Below are 27,656 nucleotides of genomic sequence, written 5' to 3'. Positions count from 1 at the left end.
TCAGATACCCCAATATCTGTTGCAGGGACAACACAGCTGTAATTTTATCTAAATGTAGATGGCAGCTTCAGGTTGGACAAGAGGCTTTGAAAATGGCTGGCAGCTAAAGCAGGAAGCAGCTTATGAAAAGTCGTGACTCAAAAAAGGTCATCTTACCTTTCTTGAGCAAATTGGGCAGATGATGTATGCTGGGTGACATTTTGCAGGAGATTTACTGGTCTGGAATCTTAGTAACTGGTTTTTGCTATTGGTCACATGAAAGATGCCTGATCAGTTCAACAGCAGCAGGTGATTTGTGACAGCTTTGTTACACTGCTGTTTGCTGGCACTGGAATAGTTAACTGTGAATTGTTGTCATGCTTTTTCTCCCATGTACAACTCTTTGAGTTAAGCAATGAAACCCTAAGAGGCCAAAAAAAAAAAAAAAAAGCATAATGGATTCTCTGTACCATACATTGTTATGGACCTTTGCGTGTGAGTGTGCTGAGATGCAGAGCAGCAGCAGAGGCCCTGAAAACCTTTGTGAATTTGTGTAAGCATTCAATATAAAGAAATTAATTATCTCTGCTGAGGCTCCCATCCTACCCCCTCACACCATGCTGCACAAAATACACCAAATGCCTTTATATGGAATGTAGCTGTTGCTTCCTGTAAATGTTTATAAGATGTTATTAAAAACATATGTCCTCTCTTCCAGCAGACCTTGTTTAGAAAGCTTGCTGCAAGCATGTTGTTTTAGCTTTGCTTGCAAGAAGCAGCATCTGTTGTACTAAAAATGGTAGTTTTGTACAAATGCTTTTGTTGCTCTCTTTTGTAAAGCCAAATAGAATTGGAATCTGTTTGCAGTGGCTCATTCCCTTCACAGGGAGCTAGCAGCAGTTTGTGCCAACCTCTAAAGATCCTCCTTACTGAGACAAAACTGCAAGCCTTAATATGATTATAGCTATCTCTTTTTAACCTTTAGTGTTTAACTTTGGTGCCTGGAAATATGAGACCTATGTTTGTGTGTAGACAGGACATCCAGACAGTGGGGATGTGCTGACAAGAGGCCTGCAGGAGCCTGACACTGCTCTGTCACCCTGAGCAGGGCTGGCTTGTAGAGATGAAACCACAGTCCAGGTGCATGCTTGCTACTCCTCTGCTTGCTCAGCCCCTCTTGACATCAGCATGTGTACATAGCTCTGGGGAAGGGTAAGCAGCTGGGATCAGAAAGAAGTGTCTAATGGTGTCTGCTGCAGAAAAAACACTTAAATTTATTTTTTTTTTTTCCTAATATGCAGCTGGCTTATATAGCTGGTGTAGTAATTCACTGTACTGCTTATTGGTGGTGGGGTTTTTTATTGCACTGTTGCACTTTTTCCTGCTGCTGGCCACCAACTCCCATTATTATATATTTCTCTTTTTTTTTTCTTCAAACATTTAAGCTTCATTTGGTGCCCAGTAGCTGTCTTTCATAAAGAATAGTGAAGTGTGGGGATGAAGGAGAATAACTTGCAGGGAACCAAGAAAATGAAAACAACCACTCTCCCCCTTCTTCAGTCCTCAAAACCAGAATGTGCAGCAGATAGTAGTTAAGGGCCCATATAATGCTACAGCCTGATTTTGTGCAGTCATTTTACCCTAGGCAAGGTATTTTCCAATAGAGAGACTGAAAATGAAAGAGATTATTTTGTCCATGAAGATGATCATCTCTATCCTAAGGAGGTAATGGAAGCCTGCCCCAAGCCCATTCTAATATTTGAGTCCTTTAAGGAAATATAAACAAGCCTATAAAGCAGAGAACTGGTAGGAATGGGCCTAAGTGTCAATACACAGTAAAACATTTTTGATGAATAGTTTTTATGGGAATAAGAGGAAAATAACAAAGTAGGAGGAGTAGAGAAGCAGAGTTAAGAGAAGGCTGCAGGAACAAGAAGAAAAGCAACATCAGTCTGAGAAAGTGGGGCTGAATTTAGTGTCCGAAAATGGAGACCTGGAATTCATCCACTGCTGGGAGGCAGGGAAATTGCTGCAGCAGCCTGGTTTGCTTTACAGACATGAGATAGTGTCCTTTCAACAAGTACTTGAAATTGTGAGCTCAAACCTCTCAAGAGGAGGAGATGACAAGGGCTCAGGATGGGAGGCAAGATGTTCCCTTGCTCAGAGAGAAGAGGAGGGTGATGCACAGGAGCCCTGACACTGATTTGAATAGAAGCTGCTGTTTTATTAGAGCCCAAATAAAGCATCCTGGCTCTGATAAAGACCCCACCCTTTTCTAAATCATTCTTTCTTGGTTGGTGTCACACACCCACCCCAGTGAAAGGCTTCTTGTGCTTCTAAACATGCATTCCAGCTGGAAGACCTGCCTCTAGCACAGCCTTATGTGCCCTTGCCTTTTTTCTGGGATTCTGCCAGTGAAACTCCTTAATCTTCCCCAGACAGATGGCCAGCAGCCAAGTTCAAAACGTGTTTTACTCTGAGTCCATAAACACATAGCACTATTAAGTGTGTGCAGAGGCAAAACTTTGCATAGAGTTTTTCAGATTTTCATGGTTTGTTTTTTGGGTACTGTGTGATCCAGTGGAATTTGGGAGTGGCATCTGTCAGCTTATCTTCTTCTATAGGTTTGGTCCTACAGTTTAGTCCCCATGTCATCTCCTGGTGGTCTACAGAGAACTGAATGATCTCTACAAGACTTTCTCCCTTTTCTTGCTGTTCTCTTTAGAAATACTTGAGTGCCTTTGTTTCATAGATTAGAATTTAAAAAAAAACAGCACACTTAGGCACTTAAAGGTGGAAAGCACAGGACTAGGTGTCAATTCTGTTGGTTAAGCAACTCTGAAAATCTGCTTTATGGGACTGGAAAGACAGCAAAGTATCTCTCAGGAGTCACTGCCATCCAGGAGGTGTCAGTGAGAGAGGCATCATTTATGGGAGAAGAGAATGAAGTAGCCAAACAACATAGAGTGAGAGCAAGAAACAGGATGGGATGCCAGGGAATCAGGAAGGGAGAAATGAGCAAGTGACTTGCCAGACACCAGAGGAGGAGAATAACACCATGGAAGGTGACCTGAGCAAAGTGAGATTATGAAATAGCAGGAAGACTGCATGCAAAGCACAGCAACAAAAAGACAGTTCCCATTTCATAGAATCATAGAATCATAGAATCCTAGGGGTTGGAAGGCACCTCGAAAGATCATCTAGTCCAACCCCCCCTGCCAGAGCAGGGCCCCCTAGAGTACATCGCCTAGGAACGTGTCCAGGTGGGTTTTGAATGTCTCCAGTGAAGGAGACTCCACAACCCCCCTGGGCAGCCTGTTCCAGGGCTCTGTCACCCTTACAGTAAAAAAATTTTTTCTGATATTCAACTTGAACCTCCTATGCTCCAATTTACACCCATTACCCCTTGTCCTATCACTGGTCACCATTGAGAAAGGCCTAACTCCATCTCCCTGACACTCACCCCTTACATATTTGAAAACATTGATGAGGTCACCCCTCAGTCTCCTTTTCTCCAAACTAAAGAGACCCAGCTCCCTCAGCCTTTCCTCATAAGGGAGATGTTCCACTCCCTTAATCATCTCAGTAGCTCTGCGCTGGACTCTTTCAAGCACTTCCCTGTCCTTCTTGAACTGAGGGGCCCAGAACTGGACACAATACTCCAGGTGCGGCCTCACCAATGCAGAATAGAGGGGGAGGAGAACCTCTCTTGACCTACTAACCACAGCCTTTCTAATGCACCCCAGGATGCCATTGGCCTTCTTGGCCACAAGGGCACATTGCTGGCTCATGGTCATCTTCTTGTCTACCAGGACCCCCAGGTCTCTTTCACCTACACTGCTCTCCAGCAGGTCAGCCCCCAACCTGTACTGGGACATCGTGTTGTTCTTCCCCAAATGCAAAACTCAGATTTCCATCAGAGGTGACTGTGGGAGGGAAATAGATGGAAGGAGAAGGATTACACCAGCTACAAAAGCACTTGCCTTCCAGAAAGGACAAAACCCTTTATTGTGTCAGAATCAATTAAAATGGTATTGAAGGCTTTCCCATGTGAACATCCTGTCATGGAGTTAATTTGCCAAGGGACTAATAGGAGCACCTGATTGGAAGTGACAGGAGTGGTGGTCTCAGAGGACAGCCTGGTATCATCTGATAAGCACAGCAGAAGTAAACGTTTAGGATCAGGAACTGCTTCTTTGCTGTACAGCAGCGCAGCCCTCAAGCAGAATTACTGTGGGACTCTTTAATCTCTCTCTCTCTACCCAGTGGGGCAGTGTTCATCTCTGCCTCCCAAGGGTGTCCTGCATATGGCATGTGTTTTATTTGTGTCCTGTCTCCTCATGGAAGGTTTGTAGAGGGAAAGGTAGAATTGGTTTATCATTGTGAGGATGCAGATCTCAAAGGATTATCAGTAAGTTAATGTTTGGTTGGGGCTCCTGGCATATATCTATCTTGCATCTAATGGGTTGAATTTGAAGCAAAAGGATGCTTTTAATATAACTTTTGAGCAGTCAAGCCTGTATTTTGTTCTGAAGGTCTGGCTTAAAAATCCAAGGGTGGAAATTGTTTTTACTTGCTATTCTTTCATTATCAAAACATGTTTGTAGTCCCTGCAGGGGAAAAAAAATAAGTCACTGAATAATCTAAGTATTGTGAGAGGCACCTACTGAGATGAAAGCTTATAAATACAGAGTTTTCTTCCTCTCCTGTCTCAAATATGGTCCTTTAATTCATTATCCCCTTGGCTCTTAATTAACAAAGGGCAGGAGGCAACTGATTTACCTATTTCGTGTGGTTGTGAAATCATAAGATATCCACTATGGGAAACTAATGTAATAAAGAAGTTCCCCAATGACTTCTAAAGTGCTCAGTGAAATCAGATTGCTTGCAGATCCTTTATGAGTCTGTAAAAATTAGTTTTACAAAAAATGTGAATAAAAATGACTGGGTTTTTTTAATTTATTTGGTTTTTTTTTTTAACCCACAGATATTGATGATGTCAAGAAGCACAAACCAGGTTACCTTGAGGCTACAGTTGATTGGTTCCGATCATATAAAGTCCCTGATGGTAAACCAGAAAATCACTTTGCTTTTAATGGACAATTTAAAGACAAGGTGAAGATAATCCAAAAATAAAGATCCACCTTCCTGCTTACACAAGGGATCTTTGAGTACAGTTTGTTAGGCTAGGAATAAATTATGTTTTCTGTCTTCTGTTTTATTCAGGGAAATGCATGGGTTATTAAAGGAAGTCTGAAAAAAAAAAATATTCAGCCCTAATCATGACAAGACTTACACACACATCTTGTATGTAGGGTTTTTTCACAGCATTTCCATTCTCCCTGTCAGAGAAATGAACAGATTGTCTTTTCAGGTATTTTTCTGGTCCTGATTAATACATTTTTCTGTCATTTTTTTTTTTTTTTAAGGCTGTGTGGTTTAAGACAGACAATAGGTTGCAGGTTTTTTTTCATATTTTGTATTTGTTCAAGATACACTTTTTCCTGGTAGTTCTGTGTAAATGCCTTTGAGCTGTTGTTGCCTTGAAGACTGGAAAAATATTTTTCTCTTTCTTTTTTTTTTTTTTAAGAAATGAATGGCATTTAAAACTATTAAAGTGAAAATAGCCAGTGTTTGAAAGGAGAGTAGACCTGGGTATAAACCTCGCTGAAGAAAATAGCTGGATTTTTCCAGAGGAAAACGGTGTGATTTGACTAAAAGTGCTTTTCAAATTGTGTGTTGCACACTCTCAGTAGAATTTTTTTGGCAAAGAATCACAGGTTTGTAATGAATGGTGTCCATGTGTCAGCTATTTCAGTCTTGCAGTGTACTGCCAGTGTTATTAAATGCCTTCTGACCAACACTGACTTTACATTTTTGCCTGTTTTTTCTGGCTAAAGAGATGCCCTAATTCCTCCCTGCACAAAAACTGTCTTGTGTATCAATCAGAGTTGTAAGGCTTGGTAACCTGATTCCTACCATAAAAACTGCTTTTAGAGATTTTCCTGCTCTGTAAAGCAGTGTTGCCCTGTAGCAACAGTTTAACAGACTATATCCCTGCCAGGCCATTGGAGTTCAGGCTTGGGACACTAAATCCTCTGAATATTGTTGGTTGGGAGCACTTGAATAATTCTGAAGCATTTGTAGAGACCCAGGATGTGGTGAGGCAGCTGTGGCTGTGCTCCAGCAGCTCTGGTGGAGTTCCCAGTGTTCCAGTGGCATTTTGCCAAGTTAGGAAATGTGAATGGCAGTTTTTTTGCAAGCCACTCTAGATATCATCACCTCAATGCTGTGGGCTTATTTTACTTTTTTTTTTTTTTTTTTTAAAGCTATTTCATCTCCTTTCTGCCTCCAACATTGCTTTTGTTTTAATCAAATAACTACTGCAGAAACTTGACATTGTTGCAAATGCTTAAGTATACAATTGGGCAATTAGTGAAATAAGTGCAAATCTTGCCACTAGAGGGGAAACCTTAACTCTAATGTACAGGTGTAACAGAGGAGTCATAGATCATACAGTTTGTCCTATTTACAGTTTTCTTACAGCTGTAGGTGTCTGCATCCAGTACTGATTTCATTCTTGTCATTCAACCTTTTTTTTTTTTTTTTCTGGCTGTGGTCTGAGGGAAAATCCTCAATATATTATCATTGTATTTGACAGATAGTGAAGTTTCTTTCCATAAAATGGTGTTATATTTTCCAGAAAATTAATGAGACCTCAAAGGAGGCATCTGAAAATAACACATGAAAGAGTATTTTTTAATAAACTAGTTCTGTGGCTTTTTTCCTGTTCATAACATTTTAAATCATAAAATTTTTCCCTGATGTAACTAGGATTTTGCTGTTGAAATTATTAAATCCACCCATGAATACTGGAAAGCTTTGCTTCATAAAAAAGCTGATGCAGGTAGTATTAAATGGTAAGTATTCAGTTGGTTGTTTTTTTTTTCCCCTTTGTATTGTTCTAGTCCTGGTGGTATTCAACATGTGGCAGCTCTGCATGCACTGCTTAGAATTTTTGAGATGACAGGAAAACTCATGGTTTTGATTGATAATTGCCTGATAATAGACCATGATTAACTAATTGCATCTTGTATGCTGATGATTTACTGGAAAGTGGTTCCAAAAATACATTGGTTTTATACAAGTGACACAGATAACTTAAAGCTGTGAGAAATGTCCCCAGAGTGATTGTTCTGGATAATTTTGGGAGAATCTCAGTATCCTATGCAAACTTTCATGTCACTGTTTATCTCTAGCCTAAAAATCCCTCAAACCCAAAGACACAAGGAACACCCCTGTTCTCATCCAGTGTCACTGGTTACTCTGTGTTTTTGACTTCCTCATTTCTTGAAATTACACATTCCCGAGCTCTATACATTAAGGTGTTTTTAATTGTGTACTTAATTACTTCTTCCCACTGATTGATAAAACATGGCTTTTGTTTTTCAGCACAAATGTTCTGGTGAGTGGCAGCCCATTTTGTTGCAGTGAGGAGGATGCCCGATCCATTGTGCAGTCAGTAAGGACAATATTTACTTTTTTTTCCCCCACCCTTATTTTGTTTTTTAAGGCAATTAATAGGAAAAGAAAACTCAGAGCTCCAAAACTGCAATAAAGTAGCTAAGCTGAAATGACCCTTATGCAAAAATTTAAGGCTTAAAGTAAGAGAGCACAAAGGTTATGGAGGAGATGTAAGCATCATAATAGAAACTTTTTATTACAGGGGTCTAATTTTGCTTTCTGTCAGGTTTATTATGGTTCTTGTAGGGGATTTTTGTTTTGCCTTTTTTTTTTTTTCTCCTTGTGCAGTGCTGTGTCTTCTGATCCTGAATAGCAAGCTGGGACTGCTGTTTGTATCTAGCCTCTTGTCATCACTGTCTTCCTTGTTGCCATGAGATACCACCCAGTATTAGCACTCATTGACTGCCTGACTCTAGTCCCTAATCAGTAAAGGGATCCTTTGTTTGTCTACTTGCATAATTAAATGCATTGCTATAAGAGAGGGGGATGCTTTCTGAATGTTTCTTAAAGAATGCCAGTTATATTCTGAAAATTAACATAAAATTTAAACAAGCAGGGTTCCTGTTCAGGCAAGAAAAATGTCCTGCAGGTCTGGTGCTTTCATCTACAAATGCTGGTGAAGGAGAGTTTCTGCTATTTTAAAATTTACTGCTTTGGATGCCAGAAATTAAGCAAAATTACCAGAAATTACATGGGGAAAAGTACTCCCAAATATTGTGCCTTTTTTTTTTTTTCTTTTTTTTTCAATATGCCATGATTGAGCCTCAGTAGTCACAGTAATTATGCAAGTTCAGGTGTCAAGGAGCCAGCATCCACTGTCTGTGCTGTTTGCAGTCCAACAATATTTTTAGTAAGAATGTGTTGTCCTGGGTGGTGGTTTGTCACAAGCAAATAAGACTCCAAGTTGCAAAGAAAAGTTGATTTAAAAAAGAAAGAAGTGTCAGACTTAACTGGTTTTTCCTATTTACATCTCTTGCCTTCAGTACTTCTTTAAAAGTACCTTTATGGTTACACTTGAGAGTGTTGATTAATGGGACTCTTAAGTTTTAAATTAAAGAAAAACTAATTCTGGAATTGAAGTAAGTTTTTAGACATGTCAGTCACAGCTATAAGCAAATACTTCCCTCCTTTGTACTTTCAATTTTACTGAAATCTTTAGTCAGTGTTTAAATGCAACTGAAATTTCAAGTTCAAAAATACTTGGAAAGTGAGAAACTGCAGAGGAATATTCCTTTTGTGTTCTATGCTGTTTATACTGTGAAGCATGTAGAATAAATAATTATCTGGTTAAACCAGCAATATCTGGACAGATAATTATTTTGTCTCAATAAGAAATCAGAAGTTTCCCTGTTCTTTGAAGGGAGGATAGTAAAGCCAATTCATGAAACAAGTACCTTGAGTCAAACTTTCATGTTTTTTGTATTATGAGTATTTTTCTTCTTATGAAACATTATCACTTCCTAGATTTTTATGCCTCATTATTTTCTTTAAGTGGTTTAATATTACTTTTGTGGAGTTGTCATCACATACTCCATCATTCTTTTTCAGTTCAGTCTAAGTAGTTTCATTGTTTTTGTAGGCTGCTGTCTCTGGTACTTTTTAGGCAGGGAAAAGATGCAAGACTCTTAAATATTTTTCATACTGCATGCAATTTCTGGCCTACAATAACAAAAAAAGAGTAAAATGCTCTTGAAATATGAACAGGGGACAGTCAGACTCTGAATATAAGCAAGGAGGTTGACTTGCATATTTTAATCAAGTATCTTTTTGTCTAGTCTGCTGTGGTTGTCAGGCATGCAGCTCTTTCAGACTGAAGTGAAAGTACTACACGAGTTGGCTGCAGAATTTTAATGGCTGTGGAAGTTTTAAATGAAAGCTGCCTTTGTCTGTCTGGGTTTTTGTGTGTGTGTGGTTTTGATTTTTATTTTTAAAGTAAAAGCAGATACATTTCCTTCTAATTTATATCCATCTATTGACTTATAAACAAAACACCAAAATGAAAGGTCAGGTAGAGATTTTATATGCAAGTGCAGGGAGAAGCCTATTTCAGCTGCTGCAGAATTTCTGAGCTACTTGTGCAGTGAGGGCTGATTCCCTACAATTGTTTCCTTTGGGTGAGACTCCAATTACAGAACTTTTAAGTGGGTGCTAATAGCCTTTAATCAGGTGCTTCAGGTTCTCAGAAAAACTAAAGAAAAAAACCAGAAGGCAACACTTAGTATTGAAACAATTATGTTTATGAAACAATTTTTATGGTGAGAGAATTAGTAAAGTCAAATGGAAATCAAAACTTGATTAACTTGGTTAAACTACCACTCACTCATTATTAGTTTGTTTTGTTACCTGTGAGCAACAAAGAAATTTTTATAGTAGTTGAAGGGGTTGGGGAATGGGATAGCCTGTCAGGTAGAACCACAAGGTTCTGGTTTTGGTTCTGTTATTTTGACTTCAGCAGTAAAATAACTGTGTTTGGGTGCTACTTGTGAAAATAATACTATATATGCTAAATACTAATATATTGGTTTGGGGTTTTTTTCTTTCTTATTTTTTTCTAGGCACCAGTATCTGTGAATGGAGATTCTGTTTCCCCAGAAGGTACATTTTTACCCTACTGCTCTGAAATTACCCTGTTAGGCTGTAAGGCCTGTCTCCTGTTAATTAGAACATGAACAGAATTCATGGATGGCTTGTGAGAGAAGACTATTTTTGAGTATGAGTGAAAAAATAACCCACATAAAAAGATGAGAAGACTAAATCTTTGTCACTGATCATTGAAAGGAAATGCATGACATTTGCCTTTTTTAAGGGGAATTGATATAACCATACTTATTTTTCAACTGTGAGTTCTAAGGACAAAATTGTCTTTTCACTGTTATAACTCTTTTTCATCTTAATAGAACATTGTTCTTGTTCAAGAAATAAGAATGCATCCTGCATTTTAATTTTTAGCTAAATGTGTAGAAAAAGAGATTTTTATGTTGGCAGGAACTCTAGAGAAGACATAAGTGCTCATTGAGACAGGCAGTTAGAAAAAACACTACAAGAAAGTTTGTCCTATGTGGAGTTGCAGATGATTTGCAAAGTAACAGAATCACAGAGGTGCCTCAGTTGGAAATCTCTGAGATCACTGTCAGCATTCTCCCTGGATAAAATACATGGATCAGTATCTGTATCAGCCACTAGAGCACGTCCCAAAGTGCCTCATCTACCTGGTTTTTAAGTGCTTCCAGGGACAGTGATTCCACCACCTCCCTGGGCAGCCCGTTCCAATGCCTGACTGCTCCCTGAGTAAAGAAATTCTTCCTCAGATTTGGTCTAAACCTCTCCTGGTGCAACTTCAGGCCATTTCCTCTGGTCCTATCTGGTTCACTTGAGAGAAAAGCCCAGCACCCACCTCCTTACAGCCTCCTTTCTGGGAGTTGTAGAGAGCCATCAGGTCTCCTCTCAGCCTTCTCCAAACTAAACAGGCTGATAGGCCTGGAGTTCCCCAGATCCTCCTTCCAGCCTTTATGTGGATGGCACTGGCAGACCTCCAGGCATCTGGGACCTCCCCTGTTAACCACAACTATTGGCAAATGATGGACAGAGGTCTGGTGAGCTCCTCTGCCAGCTCCCTCAATATTCTTGCATGAATATTGCAAGAATTCAATATTCCCACCTGGCCCCGTGGACTTGTGGGTGTCCAGCTGCCATAGCAGGTCCTTAACTGCTTCCTTCTGGATTATGGGTGGGTTGTGCTGCTCTCCATCCACCCTGTGGGTGACTGGTCTGACTAATGAAGTCAGAGGCAAAGAAGGCATTAAGTATTTCAGCCTTTTCCTCATCCTTGGCTGTAATGTTTCCCCCTGAATCCCATAAGGGATGGATATTAACATCTGTGTAGCCCATGTCATGGGAACACAGTTGCATTCCATTAGCCCTCATGTGGCATGCCAAAAAATAGCATTTCTTTGCTGAAATAGTGTATCTCAGCCCTCTGACATGCAACTGACACAATGTGCCTGATCTTTGATCTTTTCCAGAGATGGTCACACTGATGTCACAACTCGCTGCAAGATTGTTTCAGCCAAACTGTTACACTGAAGTGATATTTTGAGGCTGTGCTTTACAAAGGCTGGGGATAGAGCTCACCCAGAATAATGCTATGGGAGGGGAGAGAGCTGAAAAGGCAGACTATTTCTTTTTCAAGTGTTTTTACATGCTAGTTATATGGAACTAATGGCATTCCTGGTGTGTATTTTTTTCATTTTAGTTGATTCCTGGCTCTTTTTTCCCAAGTGATCATCAAAGTGTTCTGAAGCTTCATCATCACGTCTTAAAAGTCATCTCTTTTTTGAAGAGAGGCAAAAGTAGGAATTGTTGGGTTCCTGTTGACAGAACTTATCAACTTGTGTAAACCTTCTCTCATGTAAATAAACAAAGACATTATAAAATTAATGTTTCCTTTCTGTGTCTTTGTGCAGGGTGGAGCAGAGGAAAGAGGAGGGCTTGCTTGACTGTTTGCTTCTGAGTCTGAGGGCTCCAGAATTGCTCTTACCCACTCATAAAGTGTAGGATCAAGTGTATCTTTAGCCATGTTCTCTAGATTCAGACTAGTCCAGCCATCAGCAGACTCTCTTCATTTAGATCTTGGGGCCAAGATCTGGGGCCAGTTTAGCTCTGGGCACCCTGATGGTTATCTGTTTCAAGTGGCCAACAAACTTTGTGCTGAGCAGTCTGTGCAACATTTCCTGAGCTGCAGTCACTTTTGTGCCCAGTTGTCTCTGCATGTTTCACAGAGTTATGGCAGAGCAGACTTGCTTTAAAAAACAACCCCAGCTTCACTCCAAAGAGTAATTCAGAAGAGCTACTGCCATAACAATTGAAGTAAGGATGCACGTGTGCTCTCTGTTCTGCATCCTGTTTTGATAACTTGTGGGTTTTATCAGGCAGGAAGGACTTTCCTTATGGAAAGCTTCCATTTTTAGAATTATGTATGCCTGAAGCTCTTTGATAGTTCCTCATTCAGTGAGACAAAGTTAATAATGAAATGTATAGAATAGAACTTTGTGCTTTCATGGTAAAAATATCTACCATGTTTTTCTACTGCAGGATTATATCTGGCTTGTGTGTACCCATGATGTTCATTAAGACAAAAAAAAAAACCCACCCCAGCTGTTAAGTAGAAAGAGAGGAAATGATGATAATATAGACAGACAGATTTATGCAGCTTGTTACTGAGACCAAAGGTGAGTGTTGTCTGCTTTGTATGATTACTGCAACAAAAAGTTAATGTTGCTGACACTGGAAGGCAATGGAGGATAAAGAACTTGGGAAGTCCTTGCCAGAGAGGAATAACTTTTCCATACAAAGAACAAGTTATTAGTAAGAAAGCCTTCACATTTGGCAGTGTTGCTTTTATTTTAGGAGATGATTTTCCTAGTTTAGTGACTTTACTCTAGAAATGTGTATAAGCACTGGTCACTTGGCAAATCTCAGTTTGAGCCTCAGCACTTGAAAGTAGATGAAATTCTTCCATCTGCTGAAGAGTTTTGCATTTTATACACAGTTTAGGTGTGGTATGAAAAAGTGCAACATAAACCTGAGATATTAAGTACTGTATTTTGTTTTTTTTAAATCAAGACATCCAACATATAGTTACAGTACTGATTTGCCATACTTATTATTTTATACTTTGGAAGTCTTAAGTACATGCAGCATTATTAGCTACAAATATAATGACTTTTTGGGTTTTGTTTGATTTTTTTTTTTTTTTTTTAAGAGAGAGTAAATGCTTCTTTTGTGTCTTGAGTTGTTAGGCACATCTGGACAGTGAAGGGCACTGTGTAAAATCAACTTACCTTCCTTTTACATTGGTCACTGCTGTGAAAAGGTGTACACAAATGGTGAACAAGTATTTATTACAAACTTACCAATTCTGAACTATCAAGAGTAGGTCAGAAGTTTCTTCAGATAATTTATAGTGGGTTTTGAACTTTTAACTGTATTGGTTACGTGTGGTTTGAAATTCAGAAGTAGAAAATGGATTTCTAAATCAGATTAGACTTTGTGCAGGAAAACTACAAGTAGTACTTGGGAAAGCTGGAAAAAAAATAATTGGAAATGGCCAAAACTATCATCAGTTTGAAACTGTTAAAAGGTTTCTTCCATGTAGAGTACATAAACAGGTGAGTACATAAAGCAGAGTATATAAACAGTCTTTAGATTACTTTCAGCATGTGTTTATATACATTTTCTAAAGATGTTTTCCCAAGTGGTATGAAATGAAGCACATATAACATATGTTATGTGTAGCCTTGCTGCTAAAATGTACTTAATGCTGCTGATGTGGGTTTCAGAAATGAATCTTAATGACATTGCTGGCATGAGATTGTTTGCTAATAAGAGGGTCAGCAGGATGGGACAGAGAAACTAGAATATATTTTTTACATCCCCCCCAGGAAAAACAAATCTATGTAATAAACACATTTTTTTAATCTTAGCTTTTTTTTCACAAGTCTTCTGTTTGTCTCTATTTATGTGCCTGTTTTGTCATATTTAAAATTGGTTTCATTCTAGTGGGAAGTTTAGTGTAGCAGTGTCCATTTCTGGGTACTTCTATGAAAAGGATGTTTTTATATCTGACACTAATGTCTCCTAGAAAGACATCTTGAAGAGAAATGAATATATTCTTTTCCCCCAGTAAATAAATCCAGCTTAACTATTTTCTGTTTTGAATATGTAATACACATTATGTACTTCTTTCCAGGATAACTTTGCCATCTCCATTTCCTCTTGTCTGTTTTGGAAAGAAAGAAGAGATTATTTTTTTCCCCTCCCTTCACTATTGTGATGGTGAAGGTTCTTTTTTTACACATGTGATCAGTTGCTGTTCAAAATAATACCTCTTACTGACATGGAGTCCGTACTTCATTCCCCTCAATTGAAAATGGGGTTTGAGTTGTACTTATGTGGAAATAATGTTCATTTTTCTTTGAAGCATGAAAATAACAGGATTGTGGAAATGGTATGCTATTGTCACTGGTAAGATGTTATTTTCATGCTGTTAGTAACAAAAGCCATCCTCTGAAATCCCCCAGATGAACAGAAAGTAATCCTGAAGTGGTTTTGGAACAGAACTGTTTGTTATGGAAGGAGAATGTTTTACCATAACTTCCCTGGGCTTCCCACTTTTATTAACACTTGAGAGCTGTGGCATAAAGCAGTCCTAAGCAGACCATATTATTTCATGCTTCTCTTTGTTTTTACTGGATTTAAACCTTTTTAATAATTTTTTTAAATAAATCTTTTTAATAAATCTTTTTAATAAATTTTAATAAAATTTTTAATAAATCAATTTTAGGCCTGTTAAAAGGCAAAAGCGATGTAAAATGTTTTTTTCCCCCTTGGTGTAAAACTATTTTGTCCCAGATTTGGTAACCTGGGTTCCACCCCCTGAAGACAAGAGACCTGGGACTTGGAGAACAAAGAGGTGAAAAGTTACTTTGGAAGAGAACAAAGAATGGAAGCCAGGTCTGGGAGGTTCAGGCAACTTAATGAGTAGATCATTAAATAGGAGTGACTAAAATGCTGTAAAACAATTTTATTGAAATACTGCAGTAACAATGCCAGTTTCATGTGACTGGAGAGGCCCACAGGATGCATTTGCCAAGGAAGAAGAACATTCACCTACCACACAGAAGCTGGAATCACCCCCCTCAAGTGCTTGGAAGTAATCTTGAATCTTTGGTCTCCTAGGTGAGGGGAAACAGTGAAAAGTAGCAGTTGTAATTATTGTTGAGCTGACTTTTGGGTTATGCAGAGATGGCCTGGGTGCTCAGCAAACCTTGAGTGGTGACTGAGCCACAATCCTTTGATTTCTCAGAGCTTATTCCTCTTGTGCAGCAACAGGATGGACATATGCAGTGCTCTCTTCCTGAGTCTGATAGGACAGGACAAAAAAAGCCAGGCTCACTGCAGTAGATTATTGTAATTTTCATTATTTTTCTGCTTTAGCTAATTAATTCATTGCTAATTCTTGTGGCTGCAGCTTTCAAGTGTTCTGGAGCTCAGAATTCATAGGTAGTGCTGCAAGTTTTTTTTCTCATTCTTGATCTGATAAGTTACAGCTGTATCAATCTTACCAGTGATTCAGTATGCTGAGTCAGAAGTAAGATTTTTGTTGATGATTTGGTCTGCTGTAAGGGTCAAAAAAGGCTTTCTCTTTGTAAGGGAAAAATGCAGAAGCCAAAAAGAAAAGCACAGTTCACTGCATGAAGGTAATGTCATGTGTACAAGAACACTGCTAACCATTAGTTTTCCTGCTTCAAACACCCTCATAAAGTTTCTAGATTCTTCACAGATGTCATCAAGTTTAATGCTAAGTCTTGTTTATTATCTTTGGAAGAACAATGCTTGCATTACCCAGGTGTTGCAGCACATACTCTTGCCTGAACTAGACTTTATTCCTCCTATGTGATGTTTTGGGAATCAAGACTCTTGTAGCCCTTTATTTGTGCAGTTTTCTGACTCGGACAAACCCTGTAAATCTCTTTTTGTGTCTATAAATAGGGACAGTGTCTGTTTATGCTACAGTAACATTGTGGGCATTAGTTGCTTAAAAACATGAAACATCAAGGAAGCTTTATTACTAACAGATGTCTCTGTGACCCTATAGGTTGGCAGCACAAAGCTTCTCAGCATTCAGATGAGGTGTTTGGGGATCCTGTCAAACAAAGTTTCTATGGCTCTGTGTTGTGTGTGGAAGGGAAATCCTGGAAGAAAAAAGGAATCAGGGTAAGAGCAGAACAGCTGAGCAAGGGTCATTGTGAAGTACATGTGAAAAGAAAGTTGTAGCTTGTTGTGCAGCTCATTGGGAGAAAAAGAAGACAATGGGAGGACCCAAATGAGGGAAAGGGAAATGGCATCTCCTATCCTAATGAGAAAAGATTTGAGATTCTTGTTTCTGTGGGCCAAAATGTCATCAGAACATCTTTGTTACCTACAAATAATGTGTTGCTCCCAGAGTATGATAATCTGTTCTGTAAAAAGTGTCTCTGATTCACTTAGCTCTCTATCTTCAGCTGGAGTGGCTTGTGGGACCTCCAACAGAAATGCAAATTAGCCTTAGATGTGTTTGTTCAGTTCACACTTCTTGGAAGAAGAGTCACAATGCTGGAAAATACCATAATGAGGTTCTGTGACGTGCCAGCTCTTGGTACATATGTAGTAGAGCTAATGTGAATCATAGCAGTATGCTGAAGGTCTGCCTGGAAGTGTAATGTATGCAAGTGGCACAGCATGTGATACTTTTCCCTGATCTGGTGATCTCATGTAAAAACAAAAGTTATTTTTTCAGAGAAAAAAAGCAGAAAAAGGAGCGGGGTGGGGGAAGGGAACAGGGGGGATGGCAGAAGGGGAAGTGCCCTTTACCAGGAAGGGACCAAGAAACTGTAGCAGTTAATGAACATATGCACACCAGCTCCTAAAACTTCAGGATTTTTTTCCCTTTTAACTTAAAAGCCTAACCCTTGTCTAAATAGAAGTTTATTAAAATAAGTTTGGCAAAATTTTTTTTCATGATTAGTGGTTGCAGAGTAAATAGAGATTGCTGACTCATTTCCAGTTCTCTTGTGAAATGATCAGGTTTTACTTTCTGAATGTTCAAATTGTGAATTTTCCCATTTAACAATGTCTACTTAAAATGTCTATTTTAAAATTCTTTATTTTGAAACAAGGCTGTATTCTATGTCCTTTGACCCATTAAATGATAGTGTATCATAACCACGAAATGCTCATTCTCTATAGCAACCAGGAAGCCATGTCCTTGATTTTAAAGAGGCTATTTTCTAGGATATGAATAATGAAAAAAACTTTAGCTTTGCAGCCATAACCATTTCCTGTTCTGTTAGAACCTGTTGTAGCCATGAGCAAAGAGCATTGTGGCAGTTATGTCAAAATATACATAGCACCTCTAAGAGCTAAACTGTTGAGAAGAGGTAAGAGATGGGAAAAGAATTAAGTGCTATTCCTGTTTTGCTGCTGAGAGAACTTGAGGAGCAGTGAACTTCAGGGGGTTACTTAGGGGCAGTGGCTGATCTGTGAAGGGGATTAACTCTCCAGAGACTTATCTTGACCCCTCAGCCTCTATAATATGACAGTGTTATTGTTTGACAAACAGTTATATGGAGCAATAGTGGCTACTTGTAACACAAAACAGTCATGTAAGGAGGACTATAGTTTAAGTGATAAATTTAGCAAACCTTAAATAGTAAAAATGTAGGGTATTGGGACCTTAGATCCATGCTGTTTTCTCTTAAAAGTCTTGCTGGTCTATGTAACACGTTGCTGAGGCCCAGAAAAGCAAATGGCTCAAGAGGTTTCTACCTCAGATGAGATCAGGCTTGAAAAGATTTACAGTTTTGATTGTGTAACTAAACCAAGGGTATTTTTATAGAAATGGCTAAGGGTGGGATAACCAGTCTAAACAAGTCAGCAGATCTGAGGAAGTGGTAACTGAGGAAGGCACTACTCTGTTCAGCCAGGAAAAATGGTCTGCTCATAGACCATGTCAGAATGGGGGCTGCAACACAGGAATAAAACATCTGTGCTTTGTTCTGAGCAGTAATGAAAAGGTTCTTGCCTTGTGGCAGTGTGACCTGACAGTGAGGCTGAGAATTTGAAGAAGCATTCAGTCGTCAAGAAAAACCCAAACCCCTATCAAGAACCTCAAACTCTGGATGTTCATCACCCCAGTTTGGAAAGAGGATGAGAGAAGTCTTTCTTTTTACAGTTCTCCTTTCCATCTGAAAAAGAGAACCATCCGAGAAGCACAGAAAGGAGAAGTTAAATGGCACTTCTATGGTTTGTTGGCAAACACTAGGCTATTTTTTTTTTTTTTCCCCTTCCCTTTCCACTTCCAAAGTTGTTAATTCTAGTTGAGCCCATTCTGGATGATTTTGGAGAAGGCTTACAGGGAGTTAGCATGATAGCATGATCCAGCCACAAATGATTTCTGCAGAAGATGGACCTTTGGCATCCCATGTGGATCCTGGATGCTGTATGGCTGCCTTCAGAGGAGTTCTGCCTTTTTGTTGAGACAAGAAAGCAGCAAAAAGGGGTGCACCATGGAGAAGGAGAATCTGAGGAACTTGCACAGAGAAAACAATGATCTGCCACATGAGATTAGGCAGCAACAGAGATTGTGGACAGTTTTCTCTTTTCTGAGCTGATGGTTTTGAGGCTGGGGATAGTGGGTGGTCAGGCAAGGTGAGGGCTCGTTTTTGGAGGGTACAGATTGGTAGGAGAGTGCTGGAACTGGAGTTGTCTGGATATGCTGAAGGAGAGAGGAGGCAATAAGCACTACAGAGGTGATACATGTGACAATGAGAGAGATAAGGGTTCTAAGAAAACTGTGGAGATGAAATAAATGAGTGGATTTTTCTGAGGGATCTTTTTTTTCCCCACCTTGTATGTTACTGCTCTAATTTTCTGCTTGTGAAGAGAAGCAAATGAAAGAGACCTTTCTTTCCCTTGTTTGTTTCACAGTGCCCATCAGCTTTTCTCTATCACTTGGCAAAACCCTGTGACACACACTTTGACCACAGCAGCTTGTGTTCTCATTCTGAGAATATGGTCAGGCTGTGGTGCTGATTAGAAAGGGGTTATACAGATGGCAACCTCAACTTCCCCAGTTATTTTAGGCCCCAATCACTTCTGAAAGGAGGATAAGCTTAGGGGGAACAATTGATTCATTCACTTAAAGCCATTAGGCTCTCAAGTCATCTTGTGTTATTTTCTTAGTTACAGCATCTTCTCAAGAAAAGATCCTGTACAATGCAGGCACTGACCCAAGAAGGAAAACAGTACTTGGAAATAAATAGTATGGAGTGCCTTCATGTTTGCAGAAACTTCAACATTTGGTCATGCATTTGCCAAGGTTTTCCAAAAATATTTTTAAGATATTTTTCCCATAATCAGCAATTTTGTCTAATTCCCTGTATCGAGTGAGAACAATGTATTTTTCATTGAGGTGATCACACGTGGAAGTTGACTGGAATACATAGTGGTGCAGGCAAAGAAAAGAAGCTCAGACTTCTAAGAAAATATATCTGGGGGGAGGGAATTGCATAAAGATTGAGTTAAAATGAAAATGTTAACCAAAACATTGGGCTTAAATTTTCCTCTTTAAGTAGTTGGCAAATTGTCTCCTGTGCTCCAGATCCCAAATTTAAAATGCAGTTATGCTTTGTGAAACAGAAGACTTGCTACAGATACTGATTTCTGTATGTGATAGAGCTGTTTTGGCAAGAATCAGATTTACAGCACCAGGAATTCCAAGTTTCATTGCAGACTGAGTCACGTCCTGACCTTCAGGTGACTCTGGGTTTTTAAGCTCCAATGTACAGAGCTGGATCCTGAGCAGTAAGGAATGGCTGCAGCTTCCCTGGGCTCTCCTTGAGTTTGGCCAAGATGGGTGCAGAGGGGTAGGGATGGGCTGTCCTGTACCACTGGGTACCCCACCCTTCAGCCTGCCATCAGCAGGCATAGCTCAGCTGCTGATTTCTCTGGAAATCCTCTTCCTTCCCTTCCCTAACCCTTCCTGGCCTGGGTAATCTCAGAGCTTCTGCCCCTCTCTGCCTGTGACAGGAAAGGGGAAGTGATGCAGGGTGTCAGCTCTGAGGGCTGCTTTCCTGGAAGCATGCTGCTTTCTGTGGAGGTGGGAGTTCCTGTTGTTGCTTTTTCTTCCACCCCCTCTCTACCCCTGATGCAAGGCTTTTTGTTGGATGTCCTGAAGTTTGCTTTCTTGATGTTGAAATCAGTTTGTGACAAATGTTTCAGTACCCTGAGTGGGAAAACTGTGATTTGAATCTCTAAGAGGCTTATAAGGGGTAAGGGAAGAGAGAAGGTAAGATGAGGAGAAAAGACATCTTCATTCAGACTAACTTGCAAATTAATGCCATGTGGCAGTCAGAGTACTGAGCACAGCTGCATGGCTGGGTGGTCACAGGATCCACATCCTCTCTGACCAAATAGTTTGTTGCTTACCTCAGATGGACAAGTCAGGGGAAAGGAAAGGCAAGGCAGAGACCTCCTGGGCCCCACTGTCATGTGGCACATCAGAGTGTCTGGTGCTGTGCCTCATGCTGGGACATGTGAAAATAGTAAACAGGGGAATAGCTTTGTGTGCTAAGCCTGGTTCTGTGCAAATCCAGGCCTAGAGGGCAAAGCAGCACACACAACTCTCATTCAGATGAGTAAATGCTGCAAGTTTGCTAATTTCCACCTTCAGCATTGACTTTCTTCATACAAAGAGATGTGGTAGCAGGTCTGGGACTGCTGTCAGGCTCAGGAAAAAGCATTCAGCTGCATGGGCAGTATTTACTGTCCCCATTTCCTCCAGAGAAACAGCTGTAGGTGGGAGTGGTTGTAGTGCACATCACCTTGAACTGTTTTTACATGTAGTGCATGGTGTGCATACCACAGGTTGGGAAGTCCTGACCTAGATAAAGGGAAGGCAGTGAATTAATGCTTTCAGCCTGTTTGGAATTATAGTGCCATAAGTGAATGCTGCCTCTAAGAGGAGTTATTACCAGTAAGATGCAGCAAGCTGGTGGTGATCTCCTTACTCTGTTATCAGCAGAACTGATGAATCAGACTCACTGCATGCTCTGAACTTGGGTCCAACAATGTAAAAAACACATAGAGGAGGGAAAAGCAAACAGGGAGGTGGCTGCTTCAGTTCCATCACTTGTGGCTTCACAGCACACATCAGAAAAGGACAGGAGAGGCACACATGGCTGGGTGTAGTGATGGAGCAACTCCTGGAGAAAGTGTGTGTGAATCTGACATCTGTAGAGTTACTGAGACAACAGCTTTGCTTTCCATAACTGGAAAAAGTGGAAACTGGAATAAAGGGTGAGGCCCTGGCTAAAGGTAAATCCATCTTTTCTGAGGGATGATGAGACTGGGGTGGGTGCTGCCCGACCATATCAGGGGTGGCCACAGCTGGTTCTGTGGAAGGGCAGAAGTGAGAGGTTCCTCACTCCTGGCTATGTAGCATTTTGCTGCCATCCTGGAAAACTTCCAAGACTTCAGTACCTTATGCTGAATGTATTTAAAGTAGCCTCGGTTATTTCATGAGGCTCTCACAACATTCCTACTCTTGTTATTTTTCATAAAATACTGCTATGTTTTGGGAAAAGAAGAGTGGCATTATATTTAAGAGCTCACAACCAACTTGTTTCAGATGTCTCAGGCTTTGTCATCTTTGTTTAAAAAAAAAGCACCCACCAAACAACCCCAAAACCACAAAGCCCCCTGAAAGCAAAGGTAATTCTTTTCATTAGGGAATTTTCAAACTAAGCAGCTGTTTTTTCAGCTGTTGCAGGTATTAAACAACAGCAAGAGAATCCTCTGCTATGACCTGTCACAGGAATTAATCCTGCCTTGATCATGGTGAACAGCTGGGTTCAGCTTCTCCTGCAGTAGTAATCATCAACTTCATGACCTGGTACCTGCACAATGGCTTGTCAAAATTTTAAGCTAATGGTGTTAAAAAAAATGAAATAGTGAAATGCAGATGTTTAAGTGTATCCTCGGGATTCATAAATTATGGGAGTCAGAGTGAATTGTTGTTAGGAATGATGTAGGTGTTTGGAACTGACCTACTCTGAAGATATTTTTCCTTTAAAAAAATGCTAAATGCTTTTTGACCTTTCTCCCCAATGCAATGCAAATGACCACCTAATAACACCACTTCACTTTTGTTGCTTTTTTGTGATGATAAGTAACATTTACTTTTCAGTGGTGATACTTGAATTATGCAAATCAAAGTCTCACTAAGAGCTTTTTTTCAGACCGCCTAAATCTTCAGTGTAACTTATTCTTTAGTAAATAGCTCAGGGAAGTGCAACAGTGACAAAGGGTGGGCAGATGTGTTTGGATCCTCTCTTTACCTACAGAAATGCTCTGTAGTCACTTAAAAAACCACAAATGCCAAAAAGCAAAAAAGCTGGTGGCCTGTATAGATGTTAAAAGATGGAAATAATGATAGGAATTGCTGTGTTTTGTGTTGTTATTGTCAATAGAGGGTCTGTTGCCAATTTACTTCACTTAACAAGTATCAGTGGGACCAGTCCTGAAAAATCTTACTCAGAACATCCTGTAGGCTTCCTTTACTTAGAGACCAACATGTTTACTTCTGGCTTGAATCTGCTCATTGTTTAGATTGAAATCTGCTTTGCATGGTCAACATTGTTGAAAGTAAGCAGCTACCCTTGTAACTCCTGCACTATCAACACAAGAATAATTACAATCACAAATAAAAAGGCAGGAAATAACGTGCTTTACTTGAAAAAGAACACACAGCTTTCATGTTCACAGATTTATTTTTTTTTTAAGGTTAACAGTTACCTTCCCTTCTCTTTCTCCTGCTTTCAAGTCAAGTCAGAACCCTACCCCTGAAAACCACCAAAAACTCAGCAACCAGCAAACTGCAAAGCTGAGAAGCAGGCAGCTGGGATCACTAATTGCTAGGACAAATGAAAATGGATTTTTGCTGTGTAATTTCTAGGGTCTTATTTGATATGGGGGGACTGTGATTGAATTATTGCAGCATTACAGAAATAAAGGCACAAGGACATACTGGCAGAGTTGCCAGAGCAGAGACCCCATGTGCTGCAGAAATATTTGAATTGTGTATGTGGCAATACAAAGGGATTTCTGGATGATGTCTGCTCTCCATCAGGAAAGCCATTTCAGCTGGCTAATGGCACAGGATGGAAGTCTGGAAGAAAACAGGAGGAGGAGGAGGAGTGGAGAGAGCACTTAGAAAAGTGCTTAGAAAGAAAGTAGTGCTTTGCACCATCCTGTATACCCTGAGAGCAGTGTGATAGCCAAAAAAAGGTGCATTGCAACAGATGTCCTTTCAGACCATGCTGGTCCTTTCCCTTTGCCAACATCTTGACAGTATAAGGTTTTTAAGGAAAACTAAGGTGTAAGAGCATGAGACACCTTAAAGATTCAGTAGGTGAATACTAGTTCTGTAAAGCAGAGTCTGTCTCAGAGGACTTGTTGATTATCCAACAGGAATTTGATCTTGTGCTCTGTTGGTTCAGTGATTTGACATGGAGAGCTGGCATTGTTATTTAGGGTGTTTTATATACACCAGTATGAGCTGGTTTATCCTGTTTAGAGTGTAAGCTTGTTCTCCCATTCCCACAGCTGAATCTAACAATTTCATTACAGAGAATGCTTTCCTTGTCTCTGAACTCTTAAGTATAATCATGAACAAAACACACATGACCTCTGTCTTTGACCTGAGGTTGTCACACTTTTCTTAATACAAGACAGGTGGTACTGCCTTGCCTTGCTTTGGGTAGTTGTTCCCCATTATCTTTGGAAATGAAGTATTTTTTTTCAAAAAAGGATGGTGGTATCTGAAGAGCCTTCACTGTGTCTTTGTTTCTCAGGCTGTGATCCTGGGTCAGCTGTAAGATATGGAACATTAGCCCAGGGAAGATGGAAAGTAAAATGCTCAAATGTATGTGCTCTCCCATATGTCAGCAAATGAACACAGTGGGAGCAAATAGGCAAATAAAAGTAGTAGGCATACAGAGTTTTAGCCTCATTTTTTTTTTGTGGGAAATTTAAATAAGTAGCAGGGCAATAAGCATGGCCTTGGATATTGTTTAATTTTCTGAATAGGCTTTTGATTTATTTATCTCTCAATTGTTGGGAAGCATTGTTTGGGCTGGAGCATTGCTGTTGCAGGCACTGCTCTGAACCAGAGGAGTTAACATAAAGCCAGGTCCTCTGTCCCACCTGCACTCAGGTTGCTGTCAGAGCACCTGCCACTCATAATTTGCATCTGCATGAGGGTTTCTTTCCTGAAAAAAAAATAAAAGCAAAACAAAAAGCAAGCTTCCTTCCAGCCTGCTACCCTGATAAAGCTTACCAGGCAGCAAAGACATAGCAAGGAGAGCTTATAACTCCTGCTTCTCTTTGCTCTTAGAACCATAGGTGACCATCACTGAAAATCTTGTTGCACTTCTGCTGCTTGTGGGACATCTAGTAGCAGTTATTAAAAAAAATAAAATCCAGCTGTAGCATACACAAAGCCTGCACTGATATTTCTGTGGGCTGACCAACCAATTTTTCAGAGTCCCAGTTGTATATAAAATGCATAATTAAATGTTTATACAAGAAAAGAAAACCAGTTCAATTTCTCTAGAAAGCTCTAAGATGTCTGAGGTAGTGATTACCTTAATTTAAGAATGGATGGCATCTTTCTCTTGAATAAGCAGCACGATTAGCATGAGAAATAAGGGTAAAGCACCCTTCTTAATGTATTGGCTTTTTCAAAGGTTTTGGCTTTTGGTATTTACTCTGATAGCTCTGAACTCTGAGGTGTCAGCATATTTCATTGGTTGATTTGGATGGATGCCTTCCTTCTAAGCTAAGACCAAGCACTGAGGCAATGGTAATTTCAAGATAATAATGTCTTTAGTTAAATACACCCAAGACTTCATGTTTTTAAATGTAGCTCTAACCCATTTGTTGCAAATTATGGCTTTCTGTGTTTGCACTGCTGTGACTGTTCTGGTTCCTGATGTGGGCTCATTAATAGATTATTTCCTTGTTAGCTGTAGGTAAAGCTTTGACCTAGAGCTGATTAGGGAAAAGAACTTCTGTATCTATTATCTTTTCTCTCTCTTCATTAGTATAATTGTGCCCTAGACAGAAATCTCAGACAGGCTGCTGTGGAGCCACAGAAAATGTCTGGACAGTAGGAATGAGAAATTGCTGTTGAGCAAGGGATGGCAGTGTCAGAGACATTACAGCATTACATGGGAAGTAACCAAACCTGCAGAGAGAGTGTTCTCTTCCTACCCACCCAGTTAAATCCAATTAACTGGGAGGAATGCAAAAAGAAGGTTCTGTCATTTCTTCTTATTTTTATTTTTTCAGATAAATGGGCACACCTATAAGTCAGAATCATTGCAGGGCAGAGTATTTCAGTTTCGAGATGGCAGTCACAGGTAGTGTTGAGGAGGAAAGCACCCAGATGAGACCACTCTGGTTTTGACACAGTACTACAGCTTTGCAGTGATGTTCTGCTGCTCTTTGTTGACTTGGGCTGGTTAAGAGTCATGGCCACAGCTGTGTAGGGTGGGTGGGACTGGGAGGAATTCAGCACTGGGCTGGGGGCTGCTCCCCACAGGTGTCAGGAAGGTTTCTTTACCCAGGGTGCCCTGGCTGGCTCAGGTGCAGAGGTCAGCTGCCTCTCAGTTAGGGTACAAAAGAGAAGTGAGGGAGAAGAAGGCCCTTTTCAGTTCAGATGGTAGCAGCTCTGAGAAGGAAAGATGTTAAGAAGGTGAGTTCAGTTTATTTCCCTGGGTTTTTATAAAGCTTCAGTGTTTTTTGGATGCAGTGTTCTGTTCCCAAGATCTCAAATCAGCCTCATTGAAGTTAAAGTTGCTTTAAAAAGAACATGGCTGGGGTGCTGGTATGTCTGGAAAGAATTAAGCAGCTTAATTTGCAAGAAATATTGCAGCTTAAACCTTGAAGGAGTTTAGGGTATGTTGGGGGGCACTAAAAGCTGTCTTTTTCTTGCCTTCTACTCTTCCCACCGTGTTTGCACCTTCGAGTAAGTGTTGCTCTTCCTTGTAGTGTCCCTGAACTGACAGGATTTAGCAGGACTGTTGTGTTTTACAGCCATCTCAAGTATCATTGTACTGGTACTGTGTAAGTGTAATTTCTTTCAAAATATATATGGCAGCTGTACCTAGACACTTCACAGCAGGGCTTTAAGCACAAAGCTCAATAGAAAAGGAAAGGAGATTGTGGTGGTAGGTGCACAAAGTGAAAGTCCAGCAAGTGTCATTTCATCCTTGGGCTGAGGCCTTGGAGTCCCCACCTTGTGCCTTGCAGTGGAGGTGAGAATGGGTGCTTGTTGGGTGTGAGCAGCTTTCATCTGTCCTGAATTAATTTTGCAAGAGCTGTAGTCTGAGTGCCTGTATCTGAAGTGCCTGTATCTGAAGGGGAGAGGGAGGCTCTAGTGTTGGAATGACAATTGCTTGAACAGCCCCTTGAGGAGAGGGGAAAGCTCAGGTTCTGGGATACTGTTAGCTTAAGTGTACCTGGCAAATGACAGGTGATAGTTGCATTTTTATTTTTTTGTATTGCTGTTTTCACTGTAGGACATGCTAAAAAAATACAGATTCATTAAATGAAATTAGAATCCAGCTGGAAATGCAAAACCACTCTGGGTTGTGCTGCTGCGTCCTGTGGTGTAACTCTCCATGTTCTTTCTGTGCTCCACACGTGATAAAATAATTTGGGAGAGAGTACAGAGTCTGTAATCCTGTGTCCCTGGCTCTTTGCCTGGAGGTGTTTCATAAGCAAAACCAAAGATGAGCTGTGATGTGGGGTGTGTCAGGAGTTATGGTGTGAATGTGAGGCTGTGATTAAGCCTCTTGTGAGAAAGTAAAAAAACTGTGTGCAGGTGGAAACAGGAATTTTGTGGAGGAGTCCACTCTTGGGTTGAACTGCTCCCAGTCTGTGATAAATGCTCTTAGAGCTAATGGTTGTCTGATTTGTTTAATAGAACATTGATAGGGCTCCTCTGCTAGTGTCACAATTAACATATTTTGGAGGGAGATACATGTGGTTGAGTACAAGAGCTTGTATGTCTAAATGAGGTTAGCATCCTGGGGCCTAAGAAAAGAAGGTAAAACCTCTTTTTAAGAGGAATGATGCAGTTTCATTTCAGATAAATTTGAGCTAAGTAAGCAAAGGAGAAATTGCCTGCATCTGGAAACATTTCAGGCTTTCAGCTACCTTTTTCCTAATTTTAGGAGACTGAGTTCCAGCTAAGAAATGTGAATTGGTTTGTTAACTGGCTGTTACTGGCCTTTCTCTCTGTTTACTGATGTTGCTAATGCTTTCAGTGCTTTCACAGCTTATGCTTTCTTCCTGTGGAGCTTCCAAGCTTTTACTTTCCAGTGTGAAACCTTTCCCTCCAGCTGATCAGAAGCAGAGTGGTTACAAGTGCAGGTACTCAAACCAAGAGACAGCTGTCAGTGATCTGGAAGCCCAGGAGGGTTAATTAGCAATGGTTGAATTAGGTCCACATTTCAATGGGGACCCAGTCCAGTGTGAGCAAGGATGGC

The 27,656-nt window shown here is 40.2% G+C and overlaps 1 protein-coding gene and 1 long non-coding RNA gene across 3 annotated transcripts in view; both read left to right on the top strand.

Moving 5' to 3' along the window:
• Positions 1 to 11,936, top strand: part of PPA2 (inorganic pyrophosphatase 2) — a 30,675-nt gene extending 18,739 nt beyond the window's left edge. The window contains exons 8-12 of one of the 2 annotated variants that reach the window (XR_011725647.1): positions 4,967 to 5,094; positions 6,814 to 6,886; positions 7,432 to 7,501; positions 10,059 to 10,098; positions 11,756 to 11,936. Coding sequence is in view for 1 of the 2 variants with exons in the window: in XM_071742609.1 (XP_071598710.1) it covers positions 4,967 to 5,094; positions 6,814 to 6,899; positions 7,432 to 7,501; positions 10,059 to 10,098; positions 11,756 to 11,784 (353 nt within the window). In the remaining variant the exon portion in view is untranslated. Of the gene's footprint in view, positions 1 to 4,966; positions 5,095 to 6,813; positions 6,900 to 7,431; positions 7,502 to 10,058; positions 10,099 to 11,755 lie in introns of both variants that reach the window. The other variant, XM_071742609.1, reaches the window with a different exon arrangement.
• Positions 11,937 to 12,225: 289 nt separating this feature from the next.
• LOC139795679 (uncharacterized) overlaps positions 12,226 to 27,656 on the top strand; it is a 32,992-nt gene continuing 17,561 nt past the window's right edge. The window contains exons 1-2 of the long non-coding RNA XR_011725641.1: positions 12,226 to 12,731; positions 16,160 to 16,278. This is a non-coding gene — a long non-coding RNA (uncharacterized lncRNA). The remainder of the gene's footprint in view (positions 12,732 to 16,159; positions 16,279 to 27,656) is intronic.

Source organism: Heliangelus exortis, chromosome 4, assembly GCF_036169615.1.
Source record: "Heliangelus exortis chromosome 4, bHelExo1.hap1, whole genome shotgun sequence".
NCBI lineage: Eukaryota > Metazoa > Chordata > Aves > Apodiformes > Trochilidae > Heliangelus > Heliangelus exortis.
The sequence above is the reverse complement of the archived record's forward strand: the minus strand, read 5'-3'. Positions and strand labels throughout refer to the sequence as shown.